A 23,071-nucleotide genomic window follows, 5' to 3' on the forward strand; every position below is an offset into this window, starting at 1 on the left:
TAATGTCTAATGCTACATGTCCATGAACAATAGTAACAATGTTTCGCCTTGAGTCTAATTGTCGACGCTCAACTGACGTTGGCTGTAAATCACCACGGCCCCTTACGTTATGGCAAGCTTCGGGGCCACTTCCTGGAGTCGTGGAGTTCTGCCATTACTCGTACGGTACATTTAATTCAAGCGTGTTTTAAAAAAAAGTATTTTTAAATATTACTTATTATGGAATATTTGTTGCTATGTTTAATTCTATGTAAAAAAAAAATCGACATTTAATGAACTTATTTAAAACATCCTCAGTTATCGAAAAAAATGAAAAAACGTAATATCCTTAATTATTGATAACATTACGTGATTTCCAAATTTGAGAAATATAACGTTTGTTGCGGTCGGGCAAGTTGGCTCTGGTGCTCGCAGCCGGGTGCAGTTGGTCATGCACGGGTGGACAAAGCCTGTGGTCGTAACGCTGGGTGTTCGTCAGAAGGCGTGCGGAGGAGTTCAGTAACCCAATCGTCACTGCGACTGGTGATGCACGTGTAATGAGAGTGCGCCACCTACAGGACGACCGGGTGGTTATTACAGATACGTGTTACGTTATATTCTTAGTTTTTTTCGGTAAAGTCACGTAGGTAAAAATTTAAAATTAATAAAAGTAAAATAAAAAATAAAATAAAAATCACGACGTTTCAGAGGCAACACAAGCTTCCGTCTTCAGGTGGAACCGTCACAGCACGATAGCTGTATCAAGTGAGAGAAATTCCAAGAAACGGTATTTGTATATATACTGGTTGAGGGTGGGAGGAGCCACGTGTTACGTTGTCTCACGTCCAATCAGTAAGAGGGATTCCATCTGGGTGAAAAGCAAATGGGCAGAGCTAGCGGGAAGCCTGGAAAGCCCTCTGGAAGGTTCCGAGAGGGGCGTGGCTAGAGGCGGGGCTTAGCCCGCCGAGAGGGATATAAGCCGGAGATCGCAAACGGGTTTTGATTCCTTACCCGTACCCGGCCGCACCAGGGTCGAAAACGGGTACCCGTACCCTACCCGATACCCGGCTACCCGTACCCGGCCGGGTATTTGGTAGGGTACGGGTATCGGGTACCCGATTGCGACCTCTGGGATGAAGCCATGTTGCAGGCGCGGGTGGGTTGATTCTAGGAACTTGAATTGTGAGAAGAGACAAGACGTTGGGAAATGAGTGACAAACAGTTACTCACCGGTGACTCACGGCCTACCCGTACCCGGCCGCACCAGGGTCGCAAACGGGTACCCGTACCCGGCTGGGTACGGGTATCGGGTAGGGTAAGGGTATCGGGTACTCGGTTGCGACCTCTGATATAAACCGGAGCAGCAGAGGACTCGAGGTCGTCGTTGTGAAGAGCCTGGGTCTGAACGTCGTCACAGCTTGCGCTCCCACCATCAGCCACGTGGCGGGCTCCACCAGCAGAGCCTCTCCTCCAGAGGTCGCAAACGGGTTTTGATTCTTTACCCGTACCCGGCCGCACCAGGGTCGCAAATGGGTACCCGTACCCGGCCGGGTCCGGGTACCCTACCCGTACCCTACCCGAAATGAGTGCCAAACGGTTACTCACCAGTGACTCACGGCCTATCCGTACCCGACCGTACCAGGGTCGCAAACGGGTACCTGGCTGGGTACGGGTAGCCGGGTATCGGGTAGGGTACGGGTATCGGGTACCCGGTTGCGACCTCTGGGGAGGAGAGCGAAGCAGGCCGCGATAGGGAGAGAGGGAGAGACGCGTGCTGTACTGCAACTTAAGAATAAATACAACTGAAGTTAACCCGTGTCGGAGACGCTTATTACACGCGCATTGACTGGCGTGGCGGCCGTGTTGATTTGAACGGCGGATGCCGTTGCAGCAGATGCAGTTGGGGTAAAACGCATGCGCGTCTGACTGCGGAGACGTCGGGTGAGGCGGGGATCTGGGAGAAGGTGATGTGAACACTGATGGTTGAATGCTGACCGAGCTCAACTTTGGGACGACTGTTGAGCGGCAGATTGATTTGAGAGTTTCGTATCGAGCCGGATTACTTTTGTGTTTTTCCGGATTGATTTTGAGCCGGTTTGCAGACATCCGCCGGCTGATGTTGTGAACACGTGGCTCCAGACCGGTCTAGACGCTGCGTTGGTAGCTGCCGGCACGGAGTCCGTCCTGCAATGCACGTGCAGCCGTGCGTCGTCTGAGAAGCTTTCTTTTGATATAAACCTGACGTGTGGATGAAGACCCTAGGGATACCACTGTGTATGTTGATGAGCCCCGACAGAATATATATAAGGGTCTCGCTGCACGAGAAACTAAAAATTATGCCCCATGCAGGATGGGTTTGTACCGGCTTGTCAAAAAAGAAACATGTAATTACATACACAGTATATTCATGCGCGATGACGAAAGTTATGAATTACTTCACTTACGGGCGCTTATAGTTTGGCTACGAAGACAGAAATTGCCAGAATAAGAACCAATGCCACCCATTCCATCCACTCGCCTGCTCTTTGGGGCCGTCCATAAATGACGTCACGCGATTTTAGACGATTTTTGCCCCCCCCCCCCATCGTCACATGGCGTCACAAAAAGTCAGACCCCCCTCAAAAATGACGTCACAAAGCTCTGCCCCCCCCAAAATAAAACATGCTTCAAATCGCTTTAAACTATTGTTATTGTAGTGCGTATTTAATGTGGCGCTGCACTCTGATGTTGTAGGAGAAAACATTTATTAAAAAGTATATTTAATTAAGTAGAACGTGTTGTCTCTATTTAAAGTTGCGCATTTTGATGTGACGTCACATTTCTCAACCCCCACCCCCTCGTCACACATTGTCACAAATGTCTGACCCCCCCCCCCCTCGGTGCGTGACGTAATTTATGGACGGCTCCTTTGTTGATAAATGGGTGACCACAATCGAGGTGGTGGCATAGGGGCGAGAGAAAGGGGGAGCGAGTGGGACCGGAAAGAATGGATGGGCAAGGGAGAATGGGCACTTGAGTAGAGGTGAGCTGTCACAGAGGAACGGAAGGAGGTCAAGGAGGGAGAACTGCTTAATGTACAGGGGGAGTTTATTCCAGTGGGGGGGGGGGGGCAAGGAGGGAGGACGGGAAACAGCCGAATGATTCTCCATTCCACACCGCATCTATTTGCTTCTATGAGATGATCGTGCCGAACGTGTATGTACGTTTGCTGGACATGTATCACACAGGGCCACTGTGTTTGCAAATACCTTGTCTTCTTAAATGAGTTCTGCCTATTCCAGTGGAAAATGGCTTGGCAAACTAGTAATAGAAACACATACATTAAGCCTAGTTCCTTTGACAAATGTATCCCACGACCTTGCCATGTTATAAAGTCTTTCATTGTTGTACTCATTGAGGACGCAGTTTATGAGGAAGGTTTTATTTATACATGTACAATATCCCACGACCTTGCCGTATTATCAAGTCTCTCATTATTGTTATACTCATTGAGGACGCAGTTTATGAGGAAGGTTTTATTTATACATGTACAATATCCCACGACCTTGCCGTATTATCAAGTCTCTCATTATTGTTATACTCATTGAGGACGCAGTTTATGAGGAAGGTTTTATTTATACATGTACAATTGAACCATTTCCCCTTCTTGGAACCGAAAGTGCAGTGACTGTCAATAGCAGGAAACTCCACATGAACCCAGAGAGGTCGTAAAGACTCAACACGACAGACAATCCCACAACCTTACAAAGTCTTTAGACGGCATTATGGTGGACAACCTCTACAGCTTCAAACACAGTGTGATGGAGGAGGGGGGGTTAAAATGATCGCAATGACGAAACTAAAACTGCATCCTACAGTTGTCCACTTCCAAGACAATGCGTTTATGTCGTCCAAAGCGGGAATTAAATAAACAAGTTAATATTCGGCAGAAACGCGAATATTTGGTATCCCGTTAATCCAAATTCTATTTTGTCTGGCGCACGTTTTTTTTATTGCAGTTGAATCAGATTCTATTTGTGTATTTTACAACTTTCCTCCAAAATGGACCGTTGCCCAAAACGTGAATCCACTATACGTTGATTTTTTTTTCTTCCAGTCACAATCAGGGCTACGATATTAGGGCGGTTTTATATCAGTAAAAAGTTGGGATTTATTTAAAGATAACATGAAAAACACATCCTTTCAGTGCTGTTTATACGCGCGTAACATTGGGTGCCTTGTGGCCAGTTTTGTCTTGTGCAATGTTGTGCGTTTTCCCATGAAAAATAAACACGGCCGCAATTGGCATCCTGCAATTACGCATTTACTTTGCCTCAGGCTTTCTGCCTCAGCGAGGTACCTGGACGTAGTGAATACCGAGCCACCCTTCATATCCTTTCAGTCATTCAAACAATCCCCTTGTTTGCTCGCTTACAATATTTTATTTTCTGATTTTCCTATGAAGCAGCAAAAATTTGTGTTGAGCTCTTGCACGCGTATATGCTTTGTATGTAGGCATGTCGAGTATGTTTTTGCATGCTTAAATTAAGTACATCTCATTGATATTAACACCCGTATGTGATCTACAGTACAGCCAAGGAAAGCATCAAGTCCATGCGTGACTTGACATTCTGTGTCGAGATATTTAGAAAAGATAAAAATCTTTCCCCGGGCAAACCGCAGATTCTTCAAGGCTCTAATGGTCAGAAGTTAGTCTGGGATGTTTGGACAATTTGTTGTATTTTCGTGCATGTACACGCGTATTAGGCAAAGTATAAAGTGCTAGTATACCGTTAATCTGCTGCTACTGCAACCTACAGTTACAACCTCGTTGGCTCTGAAACCTACTTTCTGTACTGCGCCCCCCCACCAGCTCATCCAGTCACAGCGACGCCGGGATCAAAACTTGGCGGCTGCTGCACCAGGGAGGCAAACGCATCGCAGATTGCTGCCAGCAGCAGTTTTGGCGCCATTACAAACCGGCAGCGGTGGCAGACGGTGGTTGCCCAATTACAAACAAACTGGCGGCCAGTGGCAGGCAGCCCCGTAGCTTCCACGAGAAGTCAGCAGAGATCAGGGGACAGGCGGCAGCAACAACCAAAAGATGTTGTCCAATAATGGCACCGGGAAAGAGAGCTGACATCGGGAAATGTACGCGACAGCAATTAGTGTCACCAGAGGTGGTGCTGGTGGCAAGTTGCATCACCAGGGCTGGCGCTGGTGGCAAATCCGTACTGCGGACACCAAAACTGGAAAGTGAATAAAAACTCTAAATAGAGCCTGGCAAAGCACTGGAGGCGGGGCTAGGTTTGAGTCAGTGGCATGGGTGTTACTGGTTGGTTATTAGACGTAAGATTGGCGTTTGACTTGTGTGCACCATCTTCAAAACTGTTCAGCACTGGTTCCCATCTATATTAGCACGTGACCTTTTCAGTTTTCGGCTCATTTTTGTTTCTGGTGTTTACAGCATCACATTTAAATAATCGGCACATTTTATTGTTCAAGATAACGCCACACCATGTCAGTTTGTCATAAACACTTGAGCAATCATTAACCGCAACTGTTGAAAGTTGTATCGATCAGTGCCCTTTAACCAAAATACCCCGTATTTCTCTCTGACAGTGGCGGCTCTGTTACGAAATCTGGTGGCAGGAAGCTGGGGTATAATCAACGATGTTACCACTTGTGCTCAGGGGTGGAGTACTTTCATACGTTGCTGACGCGCACTACTTCACAGTCCATACCGCCCTCCCTGGGGCCCAGGGCCACCCCGTTGGTTCTGAGGCCACCTTCCTGGGGGAACGGTGGAGGGAACGGCGGGAGGGGCCGCGACGGCGGTGACGGCAACGACGAGGGCTGCGGCGCCGCGTGTCGCTCACCTACACAGCATGGCATCGGCACGTGGACCACCTGGGGGCAGACACGGACGCGACAGGGAGACGCCACTCCTGCTAGTGGTCACAACTACAACTGAATCTGCAGCATCTGGTCTGTCACTCGACGAGTATGTGGTACTTTGCATACTGCCAGTATTACAGATGGCAGCAAACGTACCGGCAGTATTTTAGTACCAAATTCAGTTTCTTATTATAATTGTGGTCAATCTTCTTCCCAATTTTATTCCAACAGATTTTCTTGGCAACATGGAATGAATTATTTGTTTTTACACGAGATCAACTCCAAATGTGTGACGTGTAACCACTCGTGCCACTTGCATCAAATGTTTGCATGACAATTCATGTAAATCTAACTATTCTGTTAATGTATTCGCTCAATTTTAACCCATGATTATACATACTACTAAGTTTTTAATATATATAACTTAAATATCAGAGTTGGAATTAGCCAAATTAAGTGACAAACAAAATTGTGTTTTTCTTATGCAGTCAATGGTTAGCGAACCGAAACATTGAACACACTACAGTATATTTAACACCCCAATTTAATCATGGATGGACATCCAGATTCTTACCCACGATCCCAGCATCTGACTCAGTGCTCTTATACCTAAGCCAATCGGCCACCCCCTCCACCACGAAAGGTTTTAAATTAATATTTATATTAATATTTCGTACAAAGTACATCAAAAAAACACCGTGAAAGTAGCCGGTGTTCAGGAACATGCGGTCATGTGCCGTGCTCACCATCACACAGCGCCCGGAGTTGTGTGTGTGCTAAACTTTGAGCACCACAATTAAATATATAATTTGAAAAGTAATCATTAGCTTCACGTTGGGCATGTTTAATAACTGTTCTCCCCCTCGCCCCGCCAGTTGCAGAGGCCAAAGACAATATTTAGGTTCTGAAGATTCATGTAACACACTGATTTAAAGAGCCAAACTAAGGCACCCGTGCAAGAATTACAATACTATAACCAAATAACCCAGAATGTGTACGACTTCATCAGATCTCTGTGGCTAAGTGGGGTTGAACCTGGATAGTACTTACTTGGGCGAACACCATGAAGAATCCATGACATATGCTGCAGGGTCATGTTGTGGGCAGTAGGAGGCAGTGCAACCAATTCCATTGACATACTGCTCTTCTATGCCAGTGTTTCTACAATTTTTTTGCCCGCGAACAGCTCAACCGATGCAAACATTACACGGACTACACAGCCCCCCACCCCTCATGACATTTAGATCGGAGGGTTATGGGAGTTTAATCAGGGTAGTTTACCTAACTTCATAAAAAAAAATAAGTTAAATGTTAATTAATGTCCAAAACAAAAGGTATAAACATTGTCATTATTTCCCTGTCAACCTGCATTTGCATCAACCCACGGACCGCGTGGAGGACCGTCACGGATCACTGGTGACCCAGATACCACACTTTGAGAACCACTCTTCTATGCGAACATGTCTTTGCATCCTGCCTTCACCAACCCACATGGACCAGCATGATCCAATATAGCCAAATAACCCCCACAACCCGCGAGGGATGCAGAGGCCCTCACCCAGTAGTGGATTGGCAGACGAGTTGTCCACGAGTGCATCTACATGGAGGGCTAGGGTAGAAACATCAGAATGGCTTTAATGTGGTGGAAACTATACCTCATCAAACCGGGAGAGGTCGGCCGTGTACTTCCCGCTGGGGGAGAGGGAGATGATGGGAGCGAAGTCGTAGCCCCAGAGCACCTCCTCGGGCAGGTACGAGGTTCTCACCTGCACGTCGTCACCACCAACATCATCGGCACCATTGTCAGCGTCATGAGCAAACATAATCATTATTCTTCTTGGTTCTTTCGGTAAAGTCACGTATAAGGGAAATAATAAGATAATATTAGGTGTTAATTTTATTATTTCCCTTCTACGTGACTTTACCGAAAGAACCAAGAAGATGAATCCCTGCAGTCACGAAAGCTTTAAATCGAAATATAATCATTGTTATTATCATCGGCACCACATTATTTTATCATCAAGATCAGCAGCAGCATGGTGATCATCACCGTCATTGTGGCCATCAACATTATCACGTCATCAGCTTAGGTGAATGTAACGGCAGTCGCAGACACTGCCGATAAATCAAGCAGAAATTATAATGTGGCACTTATTCCAGAGGTTAACCAACCTTGTGTATACAAGTTGGATTTTTCGAGCATCTAAATGCATCTGCATCTCGAAACGCTGAATTACGGGGAACTGCCAACGGGGAGGTGCATTGTTTAAGTGATCGAGTGAATAAATAAGCTGCATAGGTACAAGAGAGTCATGAGCATGGGAGGAAGGTCTTCACCTTCTATTTAGACGGGAGCAATGAGTCTACAGCATGGATTTGGATATTAAAGACCATCGGGCGGCAGCAGCAGCAGACAAGGAGCAACCACCACCTGAGTGGAATTTGATGGAGGGTTTTGAGAAAAAGCCTTTCATGCCCAAGTGGAGATTATCTGGTGGTGAGTGGAGTGATTATGAAAGTAGGAGAGGTAGGAAGTGGTGAGTTCATGGAGAATCATGGTGGTGGTTTTGCAGTTCACTCACTCTTTGCATGGAATTGTAGGATAAGCAATTTGAGAGGTAAGACTGTAACCAGGAGAGAAGTGTCCCGGAGATACCGATATAGTTACGGATATATTCATGACAGATAAACGATCAACAATCTAGTTTTTACTTCAGACAGTGAAAATGAAAAACATACAAGTCCAAAACAAAACACACCTCTGAGATGGTTTTGAAAAGTCACTGGGATGTGCATTCACATGGGGGTTAAAACGACAAGGCCATGGCCATGGGCCACAGTAATAGCCCAACATCACTGTGAATTTAACTTGCTGAAGATAGTTTACATTACTGTGAGCATGTCCACAACTCCCAAGGTGACGATCAAGCTACCCACAGCCACTGTGTTTGTTGTCCTTCCCGCGCACCTCTGATTAGCTTGGTTAGCTACATACAAGAAGTTCAACAAAGATACAGTGATGATGACGACTATGATGCACCGATGAATTGACAGTAGTGGTAGTGTATGGCAGTAGTGATACCGGCCCATTGCGGACCCTGAACAGAAATTATTCTTGTACTGAGATGAGATGACAGAAGAGATGTAGACAACAGATGTAGCTTTTAGTGAGATAAGAAAAATATAAGACACAAATATAGATGTAGTGAGATGAGAGGAGAGATGCAGATAAAATAAAAGGCAAGATAGATGAACTGGTGTTTACATTAATGATCCTGCTATGCGTAATTGAGCCAATTATTTGATGCAACCCTCTTTCGTGAATCTGGGGCCTATTGAGCTGGCCGGCACCCGAGAGCCTTTGCTTCATTTGCCCGCCCATGCAGAGTACCGCCACTGGCACCGTGCGGGAACCTGGCAGGTGGCGCTCGTCGCCTCCACGGTGGCGCTGAGCAACACCACGAGCTCAAAGTCCCCGAGCGGCCCTCGCCCGTGGCCGTGCCCCACCAGCCCGCGCTCGCTCCCGAATGGCCGCTCACGCGGGCCGCGCTGCGTCCCCTCCTCCTCCAGCAGCCAGCCCAGGGGGCTCCGAGGAGTGTCCAGAAAGTGCCGGAACGTGATGGGCAGTGCCAGGAAGGGGCTATCGTCGACGCCGGTGGCGTCGGCCCGGAAGTCGACGCTGGCCTGCTCGAGGGCGATGGGTTCGCCCTCGGCCGTGACGCGCGAGTGCAGCAGTTTTCCGGTAGCGCGGCACGCGAGCAAGAGCCCGCGGCGCCGTATGTCGGCCACGCGCACCGACAGGCACGGGCGGCCCTGGCCAGCGCTGCCGCCGCTGCCGTACCACGACACAACGGCGCGCCGACTGAAGCGGACGTTCTCGGCGCGGCTCTTTGGACGTGCAACCTTGGCGAGAAGAGCGCCGGTCACGAACACCTACGCAGGGAGGGCGAGGCATTGACACAGTAGAGGACGTTGCCATTGACAGTGCTGCCGTGGACGACCATGCGATCACAGACATCACCACCCTGGCTGACAGTGACGCGTATGTTAAGACTCGTAGCGCTGGCTTTAAGAGCCACAACGTTGATGAAGGTGGCCGACTGGCTCAGGGTGAAGAGCATCCAGCTGGCTCCATGGAGTTGTCGGGTTCGAATCTGGGTCACCACCCCAGATCTGGGTCCTCAAGTGTCGAGAGGTCATGCTCTTAGTTTGCTCACCAAGTGACTGTAAAAACAAATATTACGTTAAGTTTTCATTTTCACATAATTGCCTCGATTTCCAGCTTTGTGAATTATAAACACATGGGGTTGACTGCCATGTGATGAACATTTATGTGTTGTAAGGTGTGGGAAAGTGTGTCTCCTAGTGTGAATGAGGTCCGTTAGAGGAATTTCAGAGCAATGTTTCATCACCTTCTGCTGACTGTTCTCTAATATACGGGGTGATGCACAAGCTTTGCGAGAACTACGATTTGACCCTTCATCTCAAAACATGCTGCCGAAAGCACAGCGAGAATAAAAACTATAAAATGAAACTGTTTGATGTCAGAGACGGAGCCTTGACTCTTAGGTTCTCAGCATTGCACATCCCTGTTATCCAGTGTTCTAGCGGTATGGGTTTGTAAATAAAAAAATATTTGAAATTTACAAACCCGCTGGGCTGCAAGGTGGCCATAACATGACAGAATTGCAAGTGGATGCATGCACCCATCTGTGTGGACTTTCGAGTGTTGTTATCCTTTCGCAAGCATGATGGGATTATCCCGGTTACTCCAACTTTCTTTCATGCAAATCAAAACGCACATTCGTGGAAAACAGAATTGGCACAAACATCCCAATGCAGGATACCTCCAGAACAAAAATTGGTCCTGATACTCAGTGAGGCTTTCCCCAATAAACACATGACATGGCATGGAAGCGCAGTAGCAGTCGGGGCGAGCAGCAGCAGCAGCGCACGGGTCCTGCACCTCGAGGATGGTGGTGAGCACGAGCTGCACGATGAGCAGCGCCGTGGCGGCCGGGCACTCCTCCGTGATGCAGCGGAAGCCGTAGCCAATGGTCGTCTGGGACTCGAGCGAGAAGAGAAACGCGCCCGTGAGCGTCGCCACGTTGGACACGCACGGCGTGTGGTTCGAGGCTTCTCCGGGCACCGGCGGTGTCTCCGCTTCTGCGTTCCCCCCAAGCTCCGACGTTGGCGGCAGGGGCGTCGGCGTAGGTGACGCGGCGACGCCGCCGATGTCGCCGTGCCAAAGCGCGAGCAGGTACCACAGCAGACCGAAGACAAACCACGTGCCGGTGAACGCGGCGCTGAAGAGCACGAGCTTGTAGCGCCAGCGCATGTCGACGAACGTCGTCCACAGGTCGCTGAGGTAGAGCGAGCGTCGGCCCTGCACGTTCCCAAAGCGCACGTTGCTGCGGCCGTCCTTGGTGATGACTCGGCGACGCGGGGTGGACGGGTTCAAGTCCAGGGCGGCGTCGGTCTGTGTTGTCCGGCTCAGGAAGGCCTTGGCTCGGACGTCGACTGCCGGAGGCAGGAGACTTCTCCTGCTGCCGCTGCAGCTGGCGGCACCACCGCCAATGTCGCTGCTGCCGCTGCTGCTTCCGCTGCCTCGCCTGCTGCGGGCAGTTGCCATCTTGCGGCAGAGGTGTGCGTAGAGCTGCGATTGTATTGGTCGTGGTGGTGGTGGCGGCGGTTGTTGTTGTTGGGTGTTGTTTGTGTGTGTGTTTTGTGTTCAAGCAGTGTTAGTGTTGAGGACACGAGATGCATTATTAAAGCATGCACACACACACGCGCGTTACACATGTAGAGCACACACCACCCTCACTACTACTGCCAACACTGCGGTCACCAAAGTCGTTTCCACCATCACAATCACCTGCACCTAAGCCTTCCCCCCTGCCACCATCCTCTGTTCTTGCAAGAACATTCAGCTCCAACAACCCCATCAGAATTAGAAAAGCCATCATTGTAAGCGCCATCATCATCAATACCAGGACCTTAATCACGGTCATTGGCACAATACCCTTCATCATCACCATGTACAATATACGGTCTGCTGGTCAAGAGCAAATACTGTACGGGACCTCCTCTATCAGCATTAGAATCATGATCGTCACAGATCTCACAAACGCCACCACAATTATGAAACGAACACTACTACCACCACGTTTCCACAGGACCCATCCCTACGATCACCACTGCCATCACAACTTTTGCCGAAATCACGAGAGCGCCGTCAGCATTGTCATCGCAATGCTCACCAATACAAGCCATATCAACACCGACTTCAGCACAATCGATACCACCAAAACGCAGTCACCACTACTCCAATCACTTCAGCCAGTGGATTCGCTATCGAGTGTGTAGGCAGTGCAACTGCGCGTGGGTCCCACGGGCCAGAGGGGCCAAGGCGCCGGGCTAAAATGAGGGGGGAAAGGAAGTTGGGCAGGGAAGGGCTCCTGAATCTCATTCCTCCACACCAGGGCCCATGCCAACCACGCTACGCCACTACACGTCCTCAACTGCATACTGTCATCGTTGCTGGCAACATTATCGCACGGACACAACAATAATGACCACGGTCACCACACCATTGGTGCCCGTCTGTGAGCACTTTGACTCCACGCTGCATGGCGATATTAAAGACCACGTGCGTCGCCTCCACCACTGTCATTGTGCGCGTGTGCGTGCTGGGGTAGCGGTTGTCTCTCTTGCGCTACGAACCCGGCGACCCGAGTTCGATTCCCGCTCACGCCCAACACCGGTGACCACTACTTGAACCGGTTCTGGGCCTCCCTTAGGGCGACTCAGCCTCAAATAAGGACTGCGCCTGGTGCGGTGTGTAAACATCACCACTTGGGGAGAGAAAGGCGGCCGGGAGTGGCCCTCGCTCACAGTAAATGCCCCCAAGTGTGCCGAGGCCATACGGGGATCTTTGTGTGTGCGCGGCGCGCCTCGTACCTTTACCAAGTGCTGCTTGAAGAGTGGCAAGGGCCACATGGCTTATTGTTGCAACCGTCGCCACCACCACCGCAACGACCGTGCACCACCACGACAGCCACCACGACACGGTTCAATTGTCTTCACCGTAGATCGCTTCTCTCTTAGCGCGGCTTCCCACTCTCTCCGCGTAGAGATCTCTTCACGTGGCTACTCTCTCTCTTCACGTAGGTATCTCTTGTCTCTCTCTTCACGTAGGTATCTCTTCTCTCTCTCTCTCCGCGTAACTCTCTCCGCGCGGCTCCTCTAGACGTACTTTGCTCTCTCGTCTCCGCGTCGCTCCCTTTCCCCACGTGGCGCTCTGTCTCTCCGTGGCTCTCTGTGTGTGTCTCTCTCCGTGGCTCTCTGTCTCTCTCCGTGGCTCTCTCTCTCTGTCTCTCTCTCCGTGTACCCGGGCGCGAACTCGGAACCCGCCAGCTCACGGCGCTTAGCCTCCCCGAGCGAGGCCCGTGTCGTCACGGCGCTTTAATAATTCCGCACAAGTTTTTTTTCGTCTTCTTCTCAAACCACATCTGGTTTGGGGAAGGGGGACCGCTGTGTGCGCGCGCGTGTGTGCGTGATGTGTGGGTTGTTTTGTCTTTTTGTCTGTGTGTATGTATGTCTATGGCTGTTGTATTCACACGGGCTGGGGAAGGGATGGAGTGATGCGGTACGGGAGGATGTGGGGCTGAGTGGACTTGCCGACGACTGCTACCAGCGGTGTCAAGATCGGCCTCTGTGGAGGAGGAGGCTCGTGAAGGAAATTGCTGCTGCTGGGCAGTTGGAGGCAGTCGCCCTCCAGCAACAACGGAGGGCAAAGGAGCGACGCTCACAACAACTAGCGGAGCGCAGGGTGGATAAAATACAGCAAGTTGGCGCAGTGGGGTGGGGGGGGGTACAGCTGGTGGGGCATCTACCGGGCATCTCAGTCAGTCAACCCATGGCACCGCTTTCTCCTGTCAGCGAGCCTTCGACACTTCACGTGGCCTCGAAGTGCACCTGGCCTGGCACAGGCATCGTGGTGATGTCACTTGGTGGCGAATGGTATCGGTATTGGCTACGTCTATGGCTGTGTGTCTATGGATGCGCACTGCACGTGTGTGGCTCCGTGTGTACCCGGGGGAGCGGTGGTGTCGTGATTTAGCGCGCTGCGTGCGCTACGAACCCCGGCCAACCCCAGTTTGATTCCCACTCACGGCCAATACCAGCGGCGATTTATCAGAATCGGCCCTGGGCCTTCCCTAGGTCGACTCAGCCTGAAATGAGTAACTGGTGTGATGTGTGAATATCGCCCCAAAGGCGGCGAGGCGTGGTGCTGGCGACGCACCAAGTCGTCGCCTTCATAGTTGGTTACGAACAGGATCTGCCCCAAAACTCTATATGTTAAGGCGACACAGGGGATATCTGTACGCCTGTGCGTGTAGTCTCGTGGTTCGTGCACTGCGTGACGAACCCGGCGACCCTGGTTATTTCCCATCTCCCGGCCAACATCAGTGGCGATTATCTGAACCGATCATGGGATTCCCCTAGGTCGACTCAACCTCAAATGTTGCGGTGTGTATTACAAAAAAATAACAACCCAGCACTGTGCTTTGTGCTGGCCACCCCACTCCCTCGCGTGCCGGTGCCAACTTTCATCGTCGCTGGCGAATAGCACTCGACCTCACTGTGCACAACGACGACTACGACGACGACTACTACTACTAAAGTATCGCAGAGTCGAGGGTGGCCGGGGGGTCCTTGATGTCAACTACACGCGAATTCTATTGACACAAATCGCCCGGAATGCGCCCGATCTCGTCACATTTGCGCACGCACCGGGGACATGATGATGATGTGGACAGAGAGGGGAGGAGGTGTGGGGGGGGAGAGGGGAGGGGTGTGGGGGGGGAGGGGGAAAGGCGGGGCCACCGCCCCAGGCGCCCCTCCTGTTTAGGGGGTGGGGGTGTGGGTGGTGAGGGTGTGGGTGGTTGGTGTGGGTGGTGGGGGTGTGGGTGCGGGTGGTTGGGGTGTGGGGGGCGGGTGGTTGGGGTGTGGGGGGCGGGTGGTTGGGGTGTGCGGGGCGGGTGTGGGTGGTGTGGATGGTGGGGATGTGGGGGGCGGGTGTGTGGGGGGGGGGTGTGGGAAGCGGTAGTGTAGTTGTTAGCGCGCTGCGCTATGAACCCGGCCACCCGGGTTCGATTCCCGCTCACGGCCCACACCCAGTGACGATTATCTTAACCGGTCCGGGGTCTCCCCTAGGTCGACTCAGCCTCAAATGAGTACCTGGTGCGATGTGTAAACATCGCTACTTGGGAGACAAAGGCGGCCGGGCGTGGTGTTGGCCACCCACCCCCTCGTGTGCCGTGCCGGCCTTCATAGGTGCTCACTAACAGCACTTGCTCCTACAGTCTGCCAAGGCTATACGGGGGATCTTTGTCTTGTGGTGGGGGGGCACCACCCGGATGTCTCGCCCAGTCATTATAAACAATGCGACGCAGTGGCGGCTTGTGGCTCAAATCTTTGGTGGGGCGGTGCTGGCGACGCCGCAACAGCAGCATGGGAGGGATGGGGGGGTCGGGGAGGGATGGGAAGGTCGGGGTGGGATGGGAAGGTCGGGGTGGGTTTGGATGCACGACGGACGGACAGAATAATCCCCTGTGGGCTGGTGTAACCAGGAGGTACCTACCAGTCTTGTTGCTGTACCACATCCGTCCGAGGGTACTTCTCATGCATTCACGGAAACTACAAGCTCCACAAAGTCAAGTTAAGCGTGTGGGGCTTGTCTTCATATAACATCAACTGGACAAACACCTTTGGGCTGAGTCAAGGGACTCAGACCTCTTGCGCCAAGGGAAGCCTCCAGAAACAAACGGAGATTGTTTTATCTGACCGTGTGGAATGCTCTCTGGAGAGAAGCAGCCGTTTCTCTTGTCAAGAACTGGAACGGGAGTGTGCAATTACTGCTATAATGAGCCAAGAATGTATGTTTGTGTGTCCCGCGTGTGACGTCACTCCACATATTGCACCTCTCCAGCATTAATATTCATGAGCGGGTGGATTTTTTACACTCGCGCAGAAGGTCGAGCGGAATTTTTTTTTTCGCAAATTCGCTTTAAGTTTGACGTTTCTTTATTGAAAGTGAATCTAATAAATCATTCTACGCAGCAACAAAGTTTATTTTGTGTCTTTATTTCTTCAGCACTTTAGACAAAATGTAAGTCTAATTTATGCTTCTACATTATGGTAAAATAGATATGTCTCGATGATTTTCCAGATACTGTATTGAATTCCAATTTATTTCAACCCCAGCGACCGAAAGCAGAAGAGAATAAAGTATCAGAGCAGTGAATTTTAACAAATTGAAGGTCAGTTATATACAGTGCTACAGTGAACTGAAGTGAAGTGTTTGATGACTTCGTTTTATGCCAGATTCACTGCCATTAATACAGTGCTACAGTGAAATGCAGTGAAGTGTTTGATGACATACTTTCGCGCAAGATTCACTGCCATTAAATTGACACAAGATACAATTATACACTGCTCAATTTTTTCGAAAATATTACAGCTTCCGTCCTAGTTGGGAAGATGTGTTGAACGTATTGTTGGTTGGGAAAAAATGTTGAACGTATTGTGGTCCGTGTCACCACAGATGGTGGGCAGTCCTCTGCTTGGGTCAGGCAACATCAGACGAGTATATCAAATCACATTTTTAAATAAAAAGTATGGGATTTTACCAGGTATATCGCACTTATACTGGTAGGAACCTCCTGGTTACACCAGCCCACAGGGGATTATTGTGTCCGTCCGTCGTGCAGGGAGGGGCTGGGTGGGGAGGGAGGGGCTGGGTGGGGAGGGGCTGGGTGGGGAGGGTGGGGAGGGGCTGGGTGGGAAGGGTGGGGCTGGGTGGAGGGTGGGAGGGGTGGGGCTGGGTGGGGAGGGGCTGGTCACCCTGTGGTGCCCTTATAAAACTCAAAGTTTAACCTACTCACGCCGGCTTGTGCCCGCCCTCACAGTCGGGCATATTTGCGGAATACACCACGCCGCCGTTGACCCTGGCCATTGACCGAGGAACCCAACGTTCCTACCAGCTCCCTCCGCAGGAATGTGTTAACGATTGTTATTTTTAAATCCTTTATATTAAGTTCACTTGCTTGCTTGCTTGCGCGCTTACGACCATGCAAATATTTCGGTCGTTTTTTAACCCACTTCCCGTGATCCAATCGAGCTGACATTTTGCACACAGCCTCATTGTGCGTGACAATTTATTTTCGTGAAAATTTTTTCCCAAAATTTTACACTTTTTAGGAAAAAAATAATTATATTTAATTACCAATTGCTTAATGGTGGCAGGCAATCATCTGACCCATAGGTGGCAGCCATCTCAAGCCAGAGGACGAGAGGACTCTAGCCGCCACGCATATAAAGGATTTATAGTGAAAAACTTTGTTTTTACGGGTTATTTTTTTCGGAGGCGACCTGGCTACACAAGATAGCTCGTCTAAGTGGCTTTTGTGTGGGAATTTATAGTAGCAGCCAAATAATCTAAACGCATGTTTCTAATTTAGAGGGAAACCCCGGAGGACCTGGAGAATAATCTACACGACCACGGGGAGGGAGAACACGCAAACTCAAAATATGCAGGCGTCGTCAGGGTCCGGGATCTTATTCATGCCTCACATAGCAGGCAAAGGAGATAACATCTTGTCACCGCGGAACCCCAAGAATGTGTATGGTATTTAACTTTGAGGTATTATTTGAACAATGCTTCATAAAGCATGGAGAACATGTTTGGTGATGTCGTTCTTATTTTGGCATGTATCTCCCGTCTGTTCGTTTGGTGCTCTTGCCGTCGTGAGGAAGATTTTAGACGGAAAAGTGGTTAGGGAAGGTCAAAAAATGTTTACGAGATGCAAAGCGTTAAGGTCTTAGAGAAGATGTAGAAGGTTTGATCTCCTGATTCACGTGAGCGCCTACCTCTTCCAAACGCCACATGAGGAAATTCTCATAATTTTGTTAATTATTTGGTATACAACCTGATATATTTGCAGAACCTGAGGTCATGAACTGTTCACCAAAACGAGTGCTCGCTCATTCTCTCCGTAGGAGAGCGGGGCGCGTGATGCAGCACAGCGCCGTGTACTCGGTTTGAGTCGTTCGTCTCACAAAGCCGTCCGTGCCTCAAGGCTCCGGCGGAGTGCCCCACCGCCTTTTGGACTCATCGTGCCATTTGCGCTTCGTGCCAGCAAACGCCAAGAACCCGACACGGGAGTGTCGGCATCATCAGCCAACGGTCAATCCACTGCTGGAGGTACACATACCTGTCACGTATCTTTCAGCTGTATCCCTCCGCAAGATATCTCCCTGTACATTCTAGATGCGGCGCTTTCATTTCGTTCGTCTTAAGCGAGCGGTGATTGTCTTGGTGAGGGTTGCCTGGGAACGTGCCTGTGAGCGGAATTTGGGGTGGTGGGAATCGGTGAGTAGTGGATAGTTGGTGAGTTGTGAGTGGGGCTGAAGGAATGGGCGGGGGGGGGCAATAGGGGAGATTTACCCGTATGGCACGGGCTACCCTCCTGTCATCATATTCTAGAGAACTCGACATTTCTGGTACCTTGATGAAGCCAAGAGGTTAAGTTTATGTTGTTTAACCAGGCGAGAAGCGCAGAGACAAGGATAAGTATAATTCCCAAGAGTGACCTGGGGCACGAGTTTACCAGCAGGGGGCGGTGTTTGAGTATTTTTCGCTGTAATTGTCGAACTTGGCTCACTTGGTCTACGACGCCGGCACGCAGTGGCCTGCTCCTGCGAACGACGTCAGGGCATCCTGAACGTCCGCTGTGCAACAGGCGGCGCACATCGTCATGGTCACACACGCTCAAAAATCATCTCTATTTTATGAAGGGCCTTTCATATTGAAGTATCTCAAAGCGCTGTATATATATATAAAAAAGAAAATACACTCACAAGTCTAGACAACATCTAAGCGAAATAGAAAGCTGATAATGACTGTCAATGACTTCGCTTGAAATTCCAATAAAATGAAGAACCATGATAAAAGCGAATCATAATTAGAGAGTTATCCAATAAATATTCATCAGGACGGCCACTGGATTCGAACCGTAAACACCTGCAACACTATAGACGATCGTGACTGGACGAGCCAAAGTGACGTTCACTGATTGTTCTAAAGGGCAGAGATACATTAATACTGGTAGGAACGAAGTGGACCAGACCACCAATAGATTATATCGTCCGTCCGTCCGTCTGTCCGTCCGTCCGTGTATCAACATCGCCCGCTACTGCAAAACACTTGGCAGGACCCTACAAAAACCTTTTGACTCAGTGGGGCTTTCCAAGTGTAATAATACATTATGTTTATATTCTTTGGTTATTCGTTCCTACCAGCCCACCCCGCAGGGTCCTGTTCTTGGCACGATTAAAGAGGATTCGTCAATAAACCAAGTAATTAGCCTGTCGTGGAATGGGATGCTGAAGCCAGTAGAGAGCCCACGACCGGTTTCACGCCGTCATGTCGACTGTTTGTACTCTAGCGAGGCCCGATACTGTTTGCGAACATCTATTAAGGTCGGCATTTCACACGTGTCCGAGAAGTAACTTCGTATGCGGCAAATCGCAGGAAACACTTTGTAGACCCGGCGTGTTCATATGAATATACTGTTCGCAGCCTTGAATTAAGGTAAGCCCGTAAATGCACGTAAACACACACGCGCATTCATGAAAACCGTTGTATTATTTATGTTATAATGATAAACAGCCACTTCACAAGCGCGTCTTACTGATTGAGTTAATTGCTCATTAGCAGGGGTTTTCATATGAATTCGACGCGAACGAGACGTGATTTTTAATTAAGTTTGTTTTATGACCGTTCCCGTTCAACAATTTTCGGTTTTGTTTGAGCCGTCAAATTCAATTTGAGGGCTCAGTAGTTCACATCGGAACGAGTTGTAATTATCGCGGCCACAAAAAGCGCGTTCGTGAATCCTAATGGGCTCTCTGCTGGCTAAATACAAGATCGGCGCAGGTGTTGTAATCTTTCAAGTGTGTACCGTATTCTCGGTGTCTTCTGTAACGTGATTCAATGTTTGGCCCCTGGTTTCAATTTACTTTGGCGTTGCTCTGATTGTTATTTGTGTCATTGTTGTAATGTCATTGAGATATTCTAGATTTGAAGCTTTCGTGACTGCAAGGATTCATATTCTTAGGTTTTTTTCGGTAAAGTCACGTAGGTAAAAAAATTTCATTAATAAAAGTAAAATAAAAATAAAATAAAAATCACGACGTTTCGGAGGCAACACAAGCCTCCGTCTTCAGGTGGAACCGTCACAGCACGATAGCTGTATCAATTTTTTACCTACGTGACTTTACCGAAAAAACCTAAGAACATTGAGATATTACAAACCGGTACCAATCGTTTACGGATGACTTTGCTGATTGTGTAATTTTGGTGACCCAGGCCACGCTTGCCAATGCGACTTATCCTGCATAGCTGTTTTAGTTATCACCTGCATGGTTATTAAAGAATATAAACTCGAAATTTAAAGTCACTAGAGGGACATGGCACCTCAATCGTTGCTCGTGTTCAAGCAACGAATCACAGACGTTTGTTGTCTCCCACGAAAGAAACATTGACTCTCAATGGACATTCACGTGGTTAAGTAAAGGACCAGTGCTGTCTGGTTACAAACTCACGACCCAGCTGCTAGAACCGTGGAAGCGCGGTTGTAATGAATTGTACGACACAGCAAGCGAATCCGGAGTATACGGTCGACTCAGCAACAGAAGCAGCAGCATTGACAGCGGCATCATAATAAGGATCATCAACAGCAGCGGTGTCATCATTAGTGGTGGCGTCATTATAACAAACATCATCAGCAGCAGCAGCCTCACCATCAACATTGCCACGATCAGCCATATCATCATGCCCTTTTTTCACAAGTAAGGTAAAATGAACACTACCTTTTTAGTCTGTTTCTACTCAGGAAAAGAGTATGAATCCTTGCAGTCACGAAAGCATCAAATCTAGAATTAAGTTAGTTCAAGTTTAGTTTGTTTACAGTTGCTAGAAAGTTTAATGTTTCAAGTGTATATACCGTTGGTTGTAATTTGTTCAGTAATACTTACCGTAGTTTGATGTGATAAAACACAAGACGGGAAACCCGCCACCGACGCACACAACAAAAAGGCGTGGAATTCCCACCACTTGGAGGGAGGGAAGCAATCGCGGTTGTCGCATTTAATTGAAACTAAAGAAGCAGCAATGGCACTGAACACACGGAGACTCATAGCTGTGGGCATCACATGCTGCGATGTCGCCCGGTAGCGCACTCGGTCGGCTCTTTTTCGGCTTCAGCGTCACACTCTACCACCGGAGGCAACTTACTTGGGCCCACTGGTGATGAGGGCTACTGTGTAATTGATTCGTGTGAAACTTAAGGCCATCTAGAAGTATTCTTCTCTGACCCTGCCCTATAGGTTAAACGAATCGACAACCTCCGGGCCGTCATTTTTTCGTGCCCAAAATAATAGGAATTGTTGGGTTTTCCGATGTTACTAGTTTAGAGCACAGACACGACTAAAGCCCTTCATCTTGAACATCATTAGAATGTACATCACTCGTTCAAGATCTTATTCGTATGCTATATACGCATGCTATGTGTGCACATACATGGTGATGTATGTGTGTACATGTCTATATGTACGTGCGTAGATATATAAATTGTCTATTGATGTACACATCCATGTATGTTAATGAATGTATATACGTGTATTTGTGCGTGAGTATATACTGGTGTACGCACGTGCGTATCCTACATGTTTGAGTATGAAAACAGTGGTCCAGATGCCTTGCGGCTCCCAATGAATTGACCCCTAACATGTTTTTCCTTAGCTCATTCATTTCTGTTTTCACACCCATAGCTTTAGAGACTTAAATGGGGATCACAAGATAATCTGGACCACCCTGTACTGCATATTTGGGCATACACGTGCAACACTTTTGTCAATCCACTGCTGGATGAGTACCCTCCCCACGTTGTGCCTGTCGTGGGATATATATTTGACCGTGATTCGCTGCACTGGTCAGCGCGCGTTGATGAAGTCGGGGAGCAGAGACGTGTGTATGCATAGAAGTACAGTCCAACGATGGAGTTATTTGTATGAACTACCTCTGCAGACCATCAGGTAACACTGCCTTGCAGCACGTGTCTGTGTGTGTGTGTGATTGTATACGTGCACGCACTATCTGCATGTGTGTGTGTGCGCGCTAACAGCACTTGCCCCAACCAGTCTGTTACACAGGGAATCTTTGCCTTTATCTTTGCATACGCGAGCATATGTTCAGTACATGCGACAGTGGGTATATAAAGCTGTGTAACACGCGCGTGCGTGTGTGTGTGCTTGCGCCATACGTACACGCAGAGCGCGAAAGTGCCGTGTCCCCAGGGACTTGAGTCACGGCCCCAGTGTTCGCGTCGCCCGTTCCCTTCGCTCTCGAGTAGAGAGAAGCTCCCGTGCCGTCACCCTCGCCCTTGATTAACATTGTGGAGGGGGGCGGGGGGGCTAATTGGACCCCTCATCACAACCCACCCCCCCCCCCAACTGCATCCTTCAACGGCACAAACACAGGGCACCACCAGCATACTTGTAAGTTTCCATGCAGCATCCATCCACGCGTGCGTGCACACACACACACAGGTGTGAATGGGTGAATAAACTCGTGCGTCTGTGTGAGTGTTCAATGTCATGCGTGTGCACGTACACGCACGTGCAGTGAAGTGTTGTTGTGGATTGCTCACCAAACGCACCGGTGTGCTGAAGCAGTAGTAACATTGGAACGTTTTTTACTGGTAGGAACCACCTGGTTCCACCAGCCCACATGGGATTATTGTGTCCGTCCGTCCGTCGTGCATCCAAAAATGGGAGGGGTCGGGCTGGGTGGAGAGGGGTGGGTGGGGAGGGTGGGGAGGGGCTGGGTGGGGCTGGGAGGGGCTGGGTGGGGCTGGGTGGGGAGGGGCTGGTCACCCCGTGGTGCCCTTATACAACTCAACGTTTAACCTACTCACGCCGGCTTGTGCCCGCCCTCACAGTCGGCCATATTTGCGGAATACACCACGCCGCCGTTGATCCTGGCCATTGACCGAGGAACCCAACGTTTCTACCAGCTCCCTCCGCAGGAATGTGTTTTTACGCGACGTTATTAAGCGGCTCTGTCGGGTAGAGGACGGTGTACGACACA

The 23,071-nt window shown here is 49.5% G+C and overlaps 1 protein-coding gene across 2 annotated transcripts; it reads right to left on the reverse strand.

Moving 5' to 3' along the window:
• Positions 1 to 3,278: 3,278 nt before the first annotated feature.
• Positions 3,279 to 22,281, reverse strand: LOC144932596 (ATP-sensitive inward rectifier potassium channel 10-like). Of its 2 annotated transcripts, none has more exons than XM_078856824.1 (5): positions 22,249 to 22,281; positions 10,823 to 11,512; positions 9,271 to 9,789; positions 7,512 to 7,622; positions 3,279 to 5,868 (listed from the first exon to the last, which is right to left on the reverse strand). In XM_078856824.1, exons 2-5 carry the CDS (start codon positions 11,486 to 11,488, stop codon positions 5,665 to 5,667), a joined length of 1,500 nt encoding a protein of 499 aa, XP_078712950.1. In that variant the 5' UTR covers positions 11,489 to 11,512; positions 22,249 to 22,281; the 3' UTR covers positions 3,279 to 5,664. The 2 variants fall into 2 exon arrangements, with proteins under 2 accessions (XP_078712950.1, XP_078712949.1); XM_078856823.1 differs by lacking the exon at positions 22,249 to 22,281 and adding an exon at positions 12,817 to 13,353.
• Between the last annotated feature and the right edge of the window lie 790 nt (positions 22,282 to 23,071).

This window comes from Lampetra fluviatilis, chromosome 5 (genome assembly GCF_964198595.1).
Source record: "Lampetra fluviatilis chromosome 5, kcLamFluv1.1, whole genome shotgun sequence".
NCBI lineage: Eukaryota > Metazoa > Chordata > Hyperoartia > Petromyzontiformes > Petromyzontidae > Lampetra > Lampetra fluviatilis.